General features: G+C 40.4%; 1 protein-coding gene across 1 annotated transcript; it reads left to right on the top strand.

Annotated features, from left to right (window-relative positions):
* Window positions 1-13,926: 13,926 nt before the first annotated feature.
* LOC114257541 (U-box domain-containing protein 28-like) lies at window positions 13,927-15,635 on the top strand. Its single transcript, XM_028197305.2, has one exon. The coding sequence runs from the start codon at window positions 13,962-13,964 to the stop codon at window positions 15,357-15,359; it is 1,398 nt and encodes a 465-aa protein (XP_028053106.2). The 5' UTR covers window positions 13,927-13,961; the 3' UTR covers window positions 15,360-15,635.
* Window positions 15,636-16,295: the final 660 nt, after the last annotated feature.

The raw sequence follows: 16,295 nt of genomic DNA, 5'->3' as shown, positions 1-16,295 counted from the left end.
GCCCCCCTCAAACTCAAGGAGGATAGGCACTAGCCAACTTGAGTTTGGAGAGAGTCACAAAACAGAAAAATAAACTGATAAATAAAACAGGATAGGAGACACGGTATGGTCGTGTCAGACCGATGTAGCAGACAGTTTATGGGGTCATGTCGGACCGTTGTAGCAGACAGTTTACGGGGTCATGTCGGACCGTTGTAGCAGACACTGTGTGGTCGTGTCAGACCGATGTAGAAGACAGTTTATGGGGTCATGTCGGACCGATGTAGAAGACAGTTTACGGGGTCATGTCGGACCGATGTAGCAGAACAGTTTACGGGGTCATGTCGGACCGGTGTAGAAGACAATTTACGGGGTTATGTCGGACCGATGTAGCAGGACAGTTTACGGGGTCATGTCGGACCGTTGTAGCAGGACAGTTTACGAGGTCATGTCGGACCGTTGTAGAAGACAGTTTACGGGGTCATGTCGGACCGATGTAGCAGGACAGTTTACGGGGTCATGTCGGACCGTTGTAGAAGACAGTTTACGGGGTCATGTCGGACCGATGTAGCAGGACAGTTTACGGGGTCATGTCGGACCGATGTAGCAAGAGGTTGTGGTGGTGCACCAAGGGGGCGACTTAGGGAGTGCGCCATGAGCGACTTATACATGATACTGTGTATAACCCCCCCTCAAACTCAAATAGGTGTGAAGATAGAAACCTATTTGAGGTTGAAACAAAGGGATTGATAAAGCTGACCGGTGTAGAAGACACTGTATGAGTGTGTATATAGGCTGCCCAAAAAATATACATGGATGTAGATATCGAGCCCTCAAAAGTCGTGCCCTCAAAAGGTGTGCCCACACCCTCAAAAGGCGTGCCATCAAAAGGCGTGCCCGAATGCATCAAAAGGCGTGCCAGTTTGTCGGCGAGAAAAGGCGCGCGATGCGCGTGGCTGTCTCTGTGTCATGGTCGTTATAAACCGAAGCGGAGGAGGCAGAAACTGAGACAGAAAAACTGAGAGAAACCTCTGAAAAATTCTTCATTTTGCTGAGAAAGAGAGGTCGTTTTGCTGAGAGAGATAGTCTGTAACACTCTGTTGCTGTTGCCCAGAAAATGGCTTCGTCGTCCCGCGGGCTGCTCACTCTCTTTCCCGACCTCAACGAGTCCACAAGAGAGATAGCAGGTGCGGTGTCCCGTGAACCTCAACCAAACACCACTGGGTTTGCTCCGTTGAACTTTCCGATGCAGTCGGTGGAGCAAAAAATGGCTGTGCAGTCGGATGTGGAGGCGAATCAGTATACTTTAAAGGCATGTGTGGAGTCCATGACGGCGGTCACAAACTTGTCGCACCGGCTGCAGAGTAGGACAAATGAGGTGCAGCAATTAAACTCCCAGCTGGCTCTGCTCCAACGCATGTATAAGGATGCGCGAGCAGAGATAAGCGTGCTAAGGGCAGAAAACAAGGAGCTGAAGCGGAAGGCCACCGTGATGTTCCGATTTGGAGGGCCGCCATATGCTGCAGTGGAGGAGCAGGGAGTAGTGATCGTGCCCAGTGGAGTGGGAAACACGGAGGCAACACCGGCAAGGGCCGCCCAGGACGGAGGCAAAAAGAAAAGACCGGCGGCAGAGTAGAGAAGGGATAGAAAAATCCCGCCTGTGGGTGTGGTTGTTTGTGTTTTTTTTTTTTTTTTTTTTTTTTTTTTTTTTTTTGTGTGGAAAATGGTGATCGGGGTTGATCCCTGAGATGAATAAAATATGGGTGTTGTGCAAATTTATAAATTGTTTTGGGTTTTGTTTTTGTTTTTTTTTTGTTTTTTTTTTTTTTTTTTGAGATATATATATTGTTAAACAAAAACAAATTGTGTGGATGGTGATTTAATAAAATATGATGGATATGATTAAAGTGGGCTGATGGAGAGAAAAGGGCGAGAGAGAGAAAAATAAAGAAATAAATAATAACGTAATGGAAAGCAAAGGATGGAGTGGGGAGAGCACCAACTAAAAGTTTTATAAAAAAAAAATAAAATTGGGCGGTGGATGGGTCAGAGAGAGAGTAAAGGGCAGCATGATGATTTGATATAATAATAAGAGTAATAAAAAAATAAAAATTTAGACCATCAATGAGAGAAACAGGGTAGGTCTACTCGTCCTCTGTGGTTGGTTCACCACTGTTCTTGTTGTGTTTCCTCGCGTACCGCTGGTTCCTCAAGAACTTAGGATTCATCCCTTTGGTGGAAGCGTGGCGGTGCTGTCTGGGTTTCTTGATCCCGTTTTTGTGAGCCTTGTAGGACTGGTTGTGAGCCGTGTGATTCTTGGACTGCGCCATCTCTACGTGTTCGCTGCTTGGCCCTGTTGAGTGGTTCGGCGTTATAGTGGAGCTTCCCTATTCTTGCAGGGCCGGTGCTTGCGCAACCTGTGCAGAGAAATTGGAGTCGGGTTCGGTTGATCAATCTGATGGATCTTGGCAATCCCAACGACAAGCCCTGTCGATACACTCGATGATGAGGTCAACGGCGTCGATGGGGTGGGTGATGATGACGGCGGCGACGGAGAACTCGAGGACGACGGAGGCGGCGGCGATGGGGTCGTGGAGGTCCCGGTAGGCGGAGGCGGGCTCGGAGATGGGAAAGATGAAGAAAGACAGTCGTGGTTTCAGCGGAAGCTCATGAAAACTGATACCCTGCTGGAAAGAGAGTGAGAGCTGTGGAGAGTTCCGTCAATGGCGGATTTTCGCAGTTGCAGAGTTGTGGAGATAGCAGCAAAGAAGAGCTCTCTGTTCTGCCACGTCACACCAAGGTCGTTGTGACTGGTAACAACCGGACCAACGCGAGGCTGGCGCCCGTTAACAATGTAAGTTAACAATGTATGTGTAGAGGTCCGGCGGGCGGCCAAGGCGAGGCTGCCGCCCGCCGGTGAAGCGGAATTATTAGGTTATCAACCTAGCTCTGATACCATGTAAGTTAACAATGTAAATAGAGAATTGTATATATGATTGTATTATTGATTGATATGTAAGATTGTTATGTATTGATTTGTATGTTACAAGCTATTATATAGGAGAGGTGTGAGGTAAGTGAGTGGTGGTAGTGGATGGTAGTGGAGGTGGTGGGTGGTAGTGGAGATGGTAAGTGTGTTAGGTTTAGTGGAGTGAATGTAGTGGGTTAGGGTAGTGGGTTAGGTTTAGTGTACATTAACATATATATATACATATTTTTTTTTTCAAGTTGTGTAAAGCTTTTTTTATTTTTATTTTTAAAATTAGCCAATAATCTCTGGCTACCAAGTGGAATCTCTCAAATCAAGTTATTGAGTTTTTACAACATTTATTTATGAGAAATTTATTTATCTTCTCTTTCTTGTTTTTTTTTTTTTAATTGATGACATTGTTATTTAGAGTTTTTGTTTTGTTAGTTACATACATCTTTTTCGCTTAAAATTTTTCGGAAAATTTATAAACTTAACAAATAAACTAAAAAATGGCCCAAAAATTGAATTCTATGTTGGGATCTAGGATTCCATGCAGAAAAATACACCCACATTCAAGGAGACACAATATTTAACGTGATTCGGCCTCAATGCCTACGTCAACGGGAGAGTAGCCGGTTATCACTATAACAATGGAGATATTACAGAAAGATTACAATAGAGGAGGAGCTCACACTCTCCTCACTCACCCACTCACCCGTCTCCCTCGCTCACACCGAGGGAGACGGTCTCTCCGCCCCACATATCTCACTCTCTGTGGCTTGCTCTGCTCTCCCACACAAACCCTCCCCTTAGCCTCCATTTATACTCAATCAGAATGGAGATGGAGAGGCTGGCCTTGCATATGGCCAGCTATCTTGTGTGTTGGCTTCACATGGCCAGCTCATGCAGCACATGGAGGATCACCCCTCACATGGGGTGATGATATTCCACAAATCACCCCCTCAACCCATGTGAGGTGATCCACAACACACATTGCTGCTAATCTTATCACGCCCAAATTCAACATAGTTTGCATCTCCTCATTGAGACGCTGCATTCCTTGAAAGCTAGAGATAATACACCAGAGATACAAGAGGAGAAGGGAATCCTACATCCTCAACTTAACTCACACCACTCTCTGATTTGGAGAGAACCGCTGCTCCTATCTCCTACAGATCTCTTCCACGCTTCCTGTCTCGGATGCCTTCAGCATAGTCTGCATCTCCTCACTGAGATGCTTGCACCCCCTGAAGCTAGAGATAATACACCAGAGATATAAGAGGAGGAGGGAATCCTACATCCTCAACTCAACTCACACCACTCTCTGATTTGGAGAGAGCCTCTGCTCCTATCTCCCACAGATCTCTTCTACGCTTCTGTCTCGGATGTCTATACCTGCTATGCTTGAACTTGCGCAACCAAGATATCCGACACCCCCCTGATTGGATGTCCTGCACCCCCCGCTGGGATGCCCTTGACTGTCATGCATTACCGTGCAACTCCTTGCATGATGAACACGGGAGCAACTAGAAAACTTCAGAATTTGACACATCAACATCCTCAATTTTCCTTGCTCGGAGCTTATTTCTGAACAACCAGCCTTTGCTTTCTGCACTTCAGAACAACTTCCCAGCGATCTCATACGCCCGTTGTCTGTGCTGCAATCCCTGATGTTCGGTTCTGTCTCACTTGTACGTCCGTACTGATGTTTGACAGTTAGCCCTTCTGCCAAGACAACTTTCACCGGTCTGTACAAGTTACCACTATGCAACTCCGTGCATAGTGCTCGCACCCATGGCTTCTGGTCTCCCTGCGTCAAGCTTGCTTGAGCGATCTGCATCAACTCTATCATCTGCTGCCATGGAACTAAAGAAACCACCATAGAGAAATAAGACTTGCCACTCCTTGGCACGCACTCTTGCGTTTTACCTGTCTCAATTTCTCTGTCTGGAAGTTCCTGTGAACTGTCACCAACCTACTGCTGCACACTCTTCTCGCGCCTCTGTACGACACTCTAGCGTACCCTTTCACTGTTGCACGTCTGCAATTGTACTTCTGCGCTTAGTATGCTCCTCTGCAACTATTGTTCTACATGTCCACATACCATTAGTACCTACTCGTATACAGTAGCTCCAACAGCCACAGTATTTCCCTGAGCCTGTACTGGTTGCCAAATCATCTATCCGTCGATGAATGGTTTTCTCTTTTGATTGAACCAGATCCTCCGATGATATTCCAATTCAAAGTTCAAACTCACACACGCCCAAGTTTTCGTTGTCATCTCGGTTTTTCCATCTCACAATGTTTGACACATTCATACCTACTTCTCTATATTTTATTTATTATATTACAAAATGAACATTTTAATTAGGTGTATATATATACATATTTTTTTTTTCAAGTTGTGTAAAGCTTTTTTTATTTTTATTTTTAAAATTAGCCAATAATCTCTGGCTACCAAGTGGAATCTCTCAAATCAAGTTATTGAGTTTTTACAACATTTATTTATGAGAAATTTATTTATCTTCTCTTTCTTGTTTTTTTTTTTTTTTTAATTGATGACATTGTTATTTAGAGTTTTTGTTTTGTTAGTTACATACATCTTTTTCGCTTAAAATTTTTCGGAAAATTTATAAACTTAGCAAATAAACTAAAAAATGGCCCAAAAATTGAATTCTATGTTGGGATCTGGGATTCCATGCAGAAAAACACACCCACACTCAAGGAGACACAATATTTAACGTGGTTCGGCCTCAATGCCTACGTCAACGGGAGAGTAGCCGGTTATCACTATAACAATGGAGATATTACAGAAAGATTACAATAGAGGAGGAGCTCACACTCTCCTCACTCACCCACTCACCCGTCTCCCTCGCTCACACCGAGGGAGACGGTCTCTTCGCCCCACATATCTCACTCTCTGTGGCTTGCTCTGCTCTCCCACACAAACCCTCCCCTTAGCCTCCATTTATACTCAATCAGAATGGAGATGGAGAGGCTGGCCTTGCATATGGCCAGCTATCTTGTGTGCTGGCTTCACATGGCCAGCTCATGCAGCACATGGAGGATCACCCCTCACATGGGGTGATGATATTCCACAAATCACCCCCTCAACCCATGTGAGGTGATCCACAACACACATTGCTGCTAATCTTGTCACGCCCAAATTCAACATAGTTTGCATCTCCTCATTGAGACGCTGCATTCCTTGAAAGCTAGAGATAATACACCAGAGATACAAGAGGAGAAGGGAATCCTACATCCTCAACTTAACTCACACCACTCTCTGATTTGGAGAGAACCGCTGCTCCTATCTCCTACAGATCTCTTCCACGCTTCCTGTCTCGGATGTCTTCAGCATAGTCTGCATCTCCTCACTGAGATGCTTGCACCCCCTGAAGCTAGAGATAATACACCAGAGATATAAGAGGAGGAGGGAATCCTACATCCTCAACTCAACTCACACAACTCTCTGATTTGGAGAGAGCCTCTGCTCCTATCTCCCACAGATCTCTTCTACGCTTCTGTCTCGGATGTCTATACCTGCTATGCTTGAACTTGCGCAACCAAGATATCCGACACCCCCCTGATTGGATGTCCTGCACCCCCCGCTGGGATGCCCTTGACTGTCATGCATTACCGTGCAACTCCTTGCATGATGAACACGAGAGCAACTAGAAAACTTCAGAATTTGACACATCAACATCCTCAATTTTCCTTGCTCGGAGCTTATTTCTGAACAACCAGCCTTTGCTTTCTGCACTTCAGAACAACTTCCCAGCGATCTCATACGCCCGTTGTCTGTGCTACAATCCCTGATGTTCGGTTCTGTCTCACTTGTACGTCCGTACTGATGTTTGACAGTTAGCCCTTCTGCCAAGACAACTTTCACCGGTCTGTACAAGTTACCACTATGCAACTCCGTGCATAGTGCTCGCACCCATGGCTTCTGGTCTCCCTGCGTCAAGCTTGCTTGAGCGATCTGCATCAACTCTATCATCTGCTGCCATGGAACTAAAGAAACCACCATAGAGAAATAAGACTTGCCACTCCTTGGCACGCACTCTTGCGTTTTACCTGTCTCAATTTCTCTATCTGGAAGTTCCTGTGAACTGTCACCAACCTACTGCTGCACACTCTTCTCGCGCCTCTGTACGACACTCTAGCGTACCCTTTCACTGTTGCACGTCTGCAATTGTACTTCTGCGCTTAGTATGCTCCTCTGCAACTATTGTTCTACATGTCCACATACCATTAGTACCTACTCGTATACAGTAGCTCCAACAGCCACAGTATTTCCCTGAGCCTGTACTGGTTGCCAAATCATCTATCCGTCGATGAATGGTTTTCTCTTTTGATTGAACCAGATCCTCCGACGAACTCCAGAGATAATCATTTCTGCAATCCTCTGATCACCCTTGACCAATCTTGATCTCCCTCGATCTGCCATTTAATCAAGCCTGATCTCTTCTGGTCTTCAATAATCTATCTCAATCTGTATCTGGTTGTCCAATCTGGTCAGAATCTGCCCATTCTAACCTCTTTAGTGAATCCGCAACATTCCATAATATCCGGCAACCTTCCTTCGAGTATTGAAGATGGCAAACACCCATGTTTTGACAATCTTTCCAAACCGTTCAGAATTTCACTATTCTGACCTCGCGGTTGCGTCCGGAGCGGTCCGTTTAGCTAGAACCAACCTTCGTTGCATTTCCGGGGACCTCACTGAAAACTATCCCCGAAAGCTGGGCCACACCACAATTTTCTGAAAATTCTAGGCCAAATTGCAATTTTCAGAAGTTCAAGGAATATTCCGTGTACCAACGAAATATTCCGTCCACTGCCCCTGACGCCGTCCGCCACTTTAATCTGCCTTCTTTTTGCAGAAACTCCGTCTCCAAAATCTGACCGTACAGATGTGTCCGGAATACTCCAAATAGTTGGAAACCACTATTGGATCACCAAAAACGGACTCCAAATGGCTTCAATCTAGCCAAAACATTTTGTACGCCTCAGATCTGCGGCTGTACCTTCGCCGCAAAGCACTGGATCCCTCCTCTGGATGCTGACGTGGCAGATGACTGTGCTGCCACATGGCGACCACTTGCTGACGTGGCGATGGCAGACTGTCACGTGGCGCTGACGTGCACTGCCACGTGTCGCTGACCTGTCTGCCACGTGGCAGTACGGCTGGCATGCTTATGCTGACGTGTCCGATGACGCGGCTGCTGACGGGGCGCCCGTGGCCTACGCGTGCCGTACACGCGCCTTCCCCCACTCGTCTTCTTCCTTCAGCCGCGCGTGGGGCGCGTGCCTGCGACTAGGACGACGTGCCGACTGTCTTCACGGTGCGTGGGGCGCGTGCAGAGACTGGGCCTCACGCGCCTTCTTCCAGGGGCGCGTGAGGGCGCGTCCGGCCTCTGTTGGGTGTCTGCTTTATATGGTTGGACTCCTCTTCTCGAGCCCTTGCTCCTGGTGTGCTCAAAACCTGATTTCGAGCAACTTGATTTCTGGGCAGTTTCAAACAACACGCTGTTTTTGTTTCGAAACGCCACCAACGAGGCTCTGATACCAATTGTTGGGATCTGGGATCCCGCCCAAGACCTTATAGAAATTATTCCATGCAGAAAAACACACCCACACTCAAGGAGACACAATATTTAACGTGGTTCGGCCTCAATGCCTACGTCCACGGGAGAGTAGCCGATTATCACTATAACAATGGAGATATTACAGAAAGATTACAATAGAGGAGGAGCTCACACTCTCCTCATTCACCCACTCACCCGTCTCCCTCGCTCACACCGAGGGAGACGGTCTCTCTGCCCCACATATCTCACTCTCTGTGGCTTGCTCTGCTCTCCTACACAAACCCTCCTCTTAGCCTCTATTTATACTCAATCAGAATGGAGATGGAGAGGCTGGCCTTGCATATGGCCAGCTATCTTGTGTGCTGGCTTCACATGGCCAGCTCATGCAGCACATGGAGGATCACCCCTCACATGGGGTGATGATATTCCACATTCTATCATGTATATTATTATTGTGCATCATATCATGAACACATCTTATTATTTAACTCCAACTTTTGGATGGAATTTAGGTTTCTTTATTCAAAGTTCATAGAATTGCTTAAAATTTTTTTTGTTAGATTGCACAAATTTTTATATGAGATTTTGAGTCTTTGATTGATGTAATTGGATTGAAGATAATATTACACAAACCCTCTAGTATTAATATATGAGAAGATAATAATTCTTATACAGAGAAATGCTCCGATGCACCTTTTTAAAGGTGCATAATGGATGCATTTTTATGTATTTGTTTTAGTGTTGTTATGAATTTTTGTGACAAATATTATGCAATATTTGAAGGTATTACAATAATTTGTGATTTTTAAAGTGGGGTAAAACTAATTTGTGATTTTTTTTTTTTTGGTAGTGTTATACCTTTTTTATTGAAACCATTTCAAATATAATGAAACCTACTATTGTTTGAGTGACATTTTGAAGAAGAAAACATAACACTATCATAAAAATATTATATCACAAATTATTATAACTTAAAAAATAAAAAAATTATCAAACTCTATCATAAAATTACATAATATTTATTAAAAAAATTCATATTATTTATTTTTTAAAAACGTAATAAAATACATACATTAAACACCTTTAACATATGATCATATAGGAAGAACAACCCAAAAAACATCACAAAAAACATGAGAACTTCTACAATGGATGATTTCTTTTACCAAAAATTTGTCTGACGATGGTTTATTTTACATGTAAAATTTACTATTGAATAGTTGAACTTGAACCATTCATCAAGATTTTGGATAAGTTTTGAATTGGAAATTTTGGTCTTTTGGAATTTCTGCAAAAACATTGCTGGTCTTATGGGTTTCTTTGGAAGTCTTTAGTCACGCCTAAACATTTACCAGTGTTGAACGGCTACTTTGACTAGCCATTTTTTGAAACTTTTTCCCATGGTCTAAAAAAAAAAATTATTTGTTTTTTTAGAGCTTGGGTTGAATGTCTAATTTTCAAAAGTTTAAAGAGTGCTCAAGTCACAGATTCATTAATAACATTTTTGACTCGTAGACCTATTTTTAAATTTGTCTAAAAAAATATTTATTTGTCTAAAATTTACCTATCTGTCTATTTATCCAAATGTCTTCACATTTCTGACTAATGTCACCTATCTATCCACATCACTGCCACCACTTCCACTATCGGTTGTCGTTCGCTAGCGACTTTGCCAAAGCTGAACCATTTTCTCTAGTGACAGCGATTTTTTCGACGACTTTTTATCTTTATCACCAAAAAGGTTAAACTTTCGATGAAATAATATATGACTCCATAACTTTGGATTTTTCACCAATTTGTCCAATAAAAATGTTTGGGAGCACTAATTTGCCACCACCAATGCTCACGCTCTTCTCTCTATTCTCTCTTTCTTCCACGTCATTACAGATGGATTAAGAATGCTATATTGGTGGGATGTAGCATGATTGTTAATCCAATTTTTAAGACAATTCATTAAAACTCTATTATTTTTTTGGTCCATAAGGACAATAAATATTTTAAAGACCATAATATCCATATCTGTTTACTTTAGTTGTCCACTGTCCTACTTAAAATTGGATTAATTTAAGCTGGGAAATTTTTTAAAAAGTACTGTATTCACTATTTTCAAATAATGCTTACCAGTAAGAAAAAATGCTAAAATAACTAAAGTGCTTCACATGTGTTGTTTTTTTTTTTTTTCTATTTTATTTATTATTATTTATCTATCAATCATCGTTTTTAAATAATGCTTCAATTCATAAATTGAAGTCAAAATTTAAAACAAATAAATTTAATATAATTTTTATTATTATATTAAATTTAACGCCTCGTTTGGCAAGAGGCTATTTTAGCCAATTAGTCAAAAAGTTATTAAATTAGCCAAAAAGCCAATAACTCATGCCAAAAAGTCAAAGATTCTCTTTTCTCTCTACTTTTTGCACATCTTTTCGTAATTAGCCAAAAAGTCTTCCCAAACATACAAGTTTTTTTTACCTACCTTTTTAGCCAAATAGCCAAAAAGTTACTAAATTAGCCTGTTCCCAAACGAGACCATCTCCAATAATTTGTTATTAGAGCTGTTAAAACCATTTTGTAGCAGGTGTGCACCAAAAAACCCCCTACTCTTGCTAAATTATAGCAATGCTATATCTAATGCCAAATTTGGCAGCAGTTTGGCAATTGCCAAACTTGCCAGCTCACAACATCCAACAGTTTTGATTTTCCACCAACAAACAATCAATAGTAAACAAGAATTGAACAAAAGAATAGCAAAAAAAATTTTTAAATTTCTTTCAAATTTTTACAACAAATTTTCACACAGATATTTTCAAAAAAAAAAATTATACAAAAATATTTTTAGGGAAAAAAACAGATCAAAAAATGAGGGGGGAAAAATAAAGAATCTAGAAAAAATATTTAAGGAAAAAAAATACAAATATCAATAGAAAGACAGAAGAATACAAAAATCCTAATATTTTCCACCACCAATGCTCACGCTCTTCTCTCTATTCTCTCTTTCTTCCACGTCATTATAGATGGATTAAGAATGCTATATTGGTGGGATGTAGCATGATTGTTAATCTAATTTTTAAGACAATTCATTAAAACTCTATTATTTTTTTGGTCCATAAGGACAATAAATATTTTAAAGACCATAATATCCATATCTGTTTACTTTGATTGTCCACTGTCCTACTGAAAATTGGATTAGTTTAAAGTGGAAAGTTTTTAAAAAGTACTGTATTCACTATTTTCAAATAATGCTTACCAGTAAGAAAAAATGCTAAAATAACTAAAGTACTTCACATGTGTTGTTTTTTTTTTTTTCTATTTTATTTATTATTATTTATCTATCAATCATCGTTTTTAAATAATGCTTCAATTCATAAATTGAAGTCAAAATTTAAAACAAATAAATTTAATATAATTTTTATTATTATATTAAATTTAACTTAGTTTAGACCATCTTCAATAATTTGTTATTGGAGCTGTTAAAGCCATTTTATAGGAGGTGTGCACCAAAAAAAAACCCCCTACTCTTGCTAAATTATAGCAATGCTATATCTAATGCCAAATTTGGCAGGAGTTTGGCAATTGCCAAACTTGTCAGCTCAACAACATCCAACAGTTTTGATTTTCCACCAACAAACAATCAATAGTAAACAAGAATTGACCAAACGAACCCTTTAAATTTCTTTCAAATTTTAACAACAAATTTTCACACAGATATTTTCAAAAAAAAAAAATTATACAAAAATATTTTTAGGGAAAAAAACAGATCAAAAAATGAGGAGGGAAAAATAAAGAATCTAGAAAAAATATTTAAGGAAAAAAAATAAAAATATCAATAGAAAGACAGAAGAATACAAATACCCTAATATTTCCATGCTGTGTAAAATCCCACAATGAACAATCAAAGATACACCATGTTTGCGAGGATCTGGAATGGAAATAAAGAATGGAAGGATCTGGATGAATGGGTGAGGAGCTCATCCAAGGGCTATGGTCCAGTTTGGTAGGGCTTATTTTCAGTTTATTTCAGTTTTTAAGTTAATTTAAGTTATTTTGATGTGTTTGGTTCAGCTTGTAAGTCAAAAATCAACTTATTCTTTGAGTGGGGAGGAGAAACTTAATTTATATGTCAAAAATCAGTTTATGTTTATAGCTATGGCCATGTTTGGTAGAGCTGTGAGAAAGTGATTATAATTTATAGCCTAACAGCTTAAAACTTATAACTGTGAACATAAGCTGATTTTTGACTTATAAATTAAGTTTCTCCTCTCCCACTCAAAGAATAAGTTGATTTTTGACTTACAAAAAGCTGTAAGCTGTATTGTTAAGCTGAACCAAAACACATCAAAATAACTTAAATTAAGTTAAAAACTGAAATAAGCTGGAAATAAGCTCTACCAAACAAGGCCTATAAGCTATAAGCTGTTAGGCTATAAGTTATAATCACTTTCTCACAACTCTACCAAACGGGACCTATAAAGGGAAGGAAAAATTATTCCATGTGACATGGACATTGATTTGGCATGTGAATTAGAAGAATTTATTTTTCCTCTTTTTTCAAAAAAGTTTAAGACCAAAAAAAAAAAATCAACAAAAAAATTATTCAAAAAATTAAACTAAAACACCACTCAAAAAAGAGGAAAGTTTGATTATCATTGTGCCAAAATGACGTGTGAGTACTATTGAAGTACCATTATTATAATTTAATATTTTGTTACTGTTATAGTATGTCAAATTATAATTTTGACATTGCCAAAATGACAATGACCATTAAAAATGCTCTTATTTGTGTCAAATTAACTTGCACTCAATTTATCTTAACAGGATGTAATTATAGAAGTATATATGTATTTTTTTATTTAAAAAAATATATTTGGTCAAAGATTATAATTAGACATTAGTAATTTAATTATAATGACAACGTAATGGTATAGACATAATTTTTATATAAAAAAAATTTGGTCAAAGATGTTATATATAAAATATTGTTATTTATGTGATAAATTTAACAATAGTAGTATTATATTTATGGCGGGCTACTTTTCACTCTGTGATTGGACTGGTGAGTATTATTGGACTTGTGGGGATTTATTTTGGATTTTATTTTGATAATTTAAACTATTGAATGTGTAAAATTTATTGAATACTATTTTGTTATAAAAAATTAAATTAATCGAATATTGATATTTATATGATCAAATCATTTTGTATAAAAAAATAGACGATAAAAAAATAAATGATTGATAGAAATTTAATTCTATGAGATAACTACCAATATTTAATTATCGTAATTTTTTACAGACATATAATACTCAATAAATTATCAAAACAAAACTTATAATAAATACCTATAAATTTAACAACATTCATCAATCCAATCACCAGCCGGAAGGAAGTCCAACCCATATTTATATGTTTCGCACCTAATGAGTTATTTTCGCACACGCGCGCGCACTCGTAACCGTTTATATGGTAAAAATTTCAAAAACCTCTCTCTTCTCATCATAATCTCCGTCTTCAAAAACCCCCAAGTCCTCTCTCTTCGCTCAGTTCGCTCAACTCTCTCTCTCTCTAGAACTACATCACCAGAGCACAAAAACATGGTGAGGGAGAAAAGCGAGCTATACGTTACGGTGCCGAGCTTATTCAGATGCCCGATCTCGATGGACGTCATGAAGTCTCCGGTGAGCCTCTGCACTGGCGTCACCTACGATCGCTCCAGCATCCAAACATGGCTCGACACTGGCCACAACACTTGTCCCGCCACCATGCAGGTTCTCCCCTCCACCGACTTCGTCCCCAACCTCAACCTCCGCCGCCTCATCCACCTCTGGCTCGACTCCCACTCCCTCCGCTCCCCTCCTCCTCCTCCTCCTCCTCCTTCACTCTCAAAGCAACAACTTCTAGACTCAATCAACAACAACATCGATAATTCAACTTCTCTCTCTCGGATCGCTGATTTCGCCAAGTATTCCGATGAAAACCGAGCGTTTGTGGCTAGCATTGATGGCCTAATCGCAACGATAGTTGGAATTCTGAGCAATGTCAATGGAATTCAAGTCTTCGAATCGGTTGTAACAGTTTTGTATCTGATTGTATGTGAAAATGGAGTCAGAGAACAACTGCGCAGACTGATCTTCGAAAGCAATCGAGATTGTTTATCTCCATTCGTTTTGGTTCTTCAAAGCGGTAGTTTGAGTGCCAGAATCGAATCAGCTAGGGTTTTGGAATCAATCGCATTCGATTCCGAGTCTCAACGTGCAATCGCCGAAAAGCAAGGGTTACTACACGAACTGTACCTTCTAGCCAGCTCGGAGACCGGTCCGAATGCTGTTGAAGCCGGTTTCTCGTCCCTGATAGCAGTATCAACAACATCGAGACAGGTCAAAAAGGAACTCGTCCGGTTCGGAATCGTAACAACCGCAGGGAAAATTCTCTCCGATTCGAACACAGTTGCGTCGGTGATCGAGAAATCGCTGAAACTTCTAGAGATTGTGTCGACGTGCGCGGAGGGACGGGCGGCGATAGGAGGAGACGAGAGTTGCGTGGCGGCAATTGTGAAGAGGTTGATGAAGATGTCGAGTGCGGCGACGGAGCACGGTGTTGTGGTGCTCTGGAGCGTATGCTATATGTCCCGAGATCAGACGGCTCAGGAGGCGGCGATGAGGAGCAATGGTTTGACCAAGTTGCTGCTGGTGATGCAGAGCGATTGTACGGCGAATGCGAAAACGATGTGCAGTGATTTGGTGAAGATGTTCCGAGTCAACTCAAAGTCGTGTTTGGCGAGTTATGAGACTAAGACCACTCATATCATGCCTTATTGACTCGGTAAACAAACTCAATTCACAATTTTGTTTGACATACAGATAGAGATTATTACTTCACAGGCTGTAATTTTAGAAGGAAATTTAATTGAAAAGCAAGAGAAACTTTTTCATTTTTGGTATGAAATTATACGAAGATTTGGTCAAACGGAGTTGGATTTTCATTTTCTTCTTGTATTGTTTAGGTTATACAATCTTTAGATTTAAGATTGAGTAGGAAGTTTTGGTATGAAATTACATGAAGAAATGGTCAAAGGGAATCAGAATTTTATTTTCTTTCTTGCTATATTTATCCTTCCTTTGGTAGAGTTTGGATCTTTTGCCGCCTTTCTCTGCGGTAGTTCTTGCGATGTCCCAAAATGACAAAAAGAGAAAAGAAAAAAAAGAAGTACAGAATCAGAGAAGAGAAAGCGGGGAAGAACATGGCCATCTGTGTCTACCATGACTTACCAAGAACACAAGCTCTGTCATCGTCCAAAATAGCCATGGTCATCATCCATGAATTGATATAAACCCAAGAAACACAAATAATTGATATAAATGGGTTCTATAAACCCAATCAACATAGATGGGATTCACTAAAACTGATATGAACCCAATAACATTGATATAATTTCTTCATCATCATCAACAACAATAACTAAAAAAAAAAAAGAGCAGAGAAAGAGAGAGACTCAGATCTGGAGACTTAGATTCTCCAGCCGATTCCCCTGCTACCACTGGAGCTCACCGTTGTTCATTTGCGCGATCTCAGATCTGGAGACATGGTAGTGAGGTTGGACCCTTCAATGATTGTCGACTGGTTATAGAGAGAGAGAGAGAGAGAGAGAGAGAGAGAGAGAGAGAGAGAGAAAAGCCGTGAGAGACAGAGACGAGCGTAATTCTCAATCGACAGTGACAAAAACAGAAGAAAAGAGTTTGACGATTTGACGGTGA

This window comes from Camellia sinensis, chromosome 6 (genome assembly GCF_055761805.1).
Source record: "Camellia sinensis isolate YWXY chromosome 6, ASM5576180v1, whole genome shotgun sequence".
Taxonomy (NCBI): domain Eukaryota; kingdom Viridiplantae; phylum Streptophyta; class Magnoliopsida; order Ericales; family Theaceae; genus Camellia; species Camellia sinensis.
Note: the sequence above shows the minus strand (reverse complement) of the source record. Positions and strands in the feature narration are given on the sequence as shown.

Coding starts and splice junctions, on each gene's coding strand:
- LOC114257541 (XM_028197305.2), top strand. CDS start 13,962: ATGAGTTATTTTCGCACACGCGCGCGCACTCGTAACCGTTTATATGGT.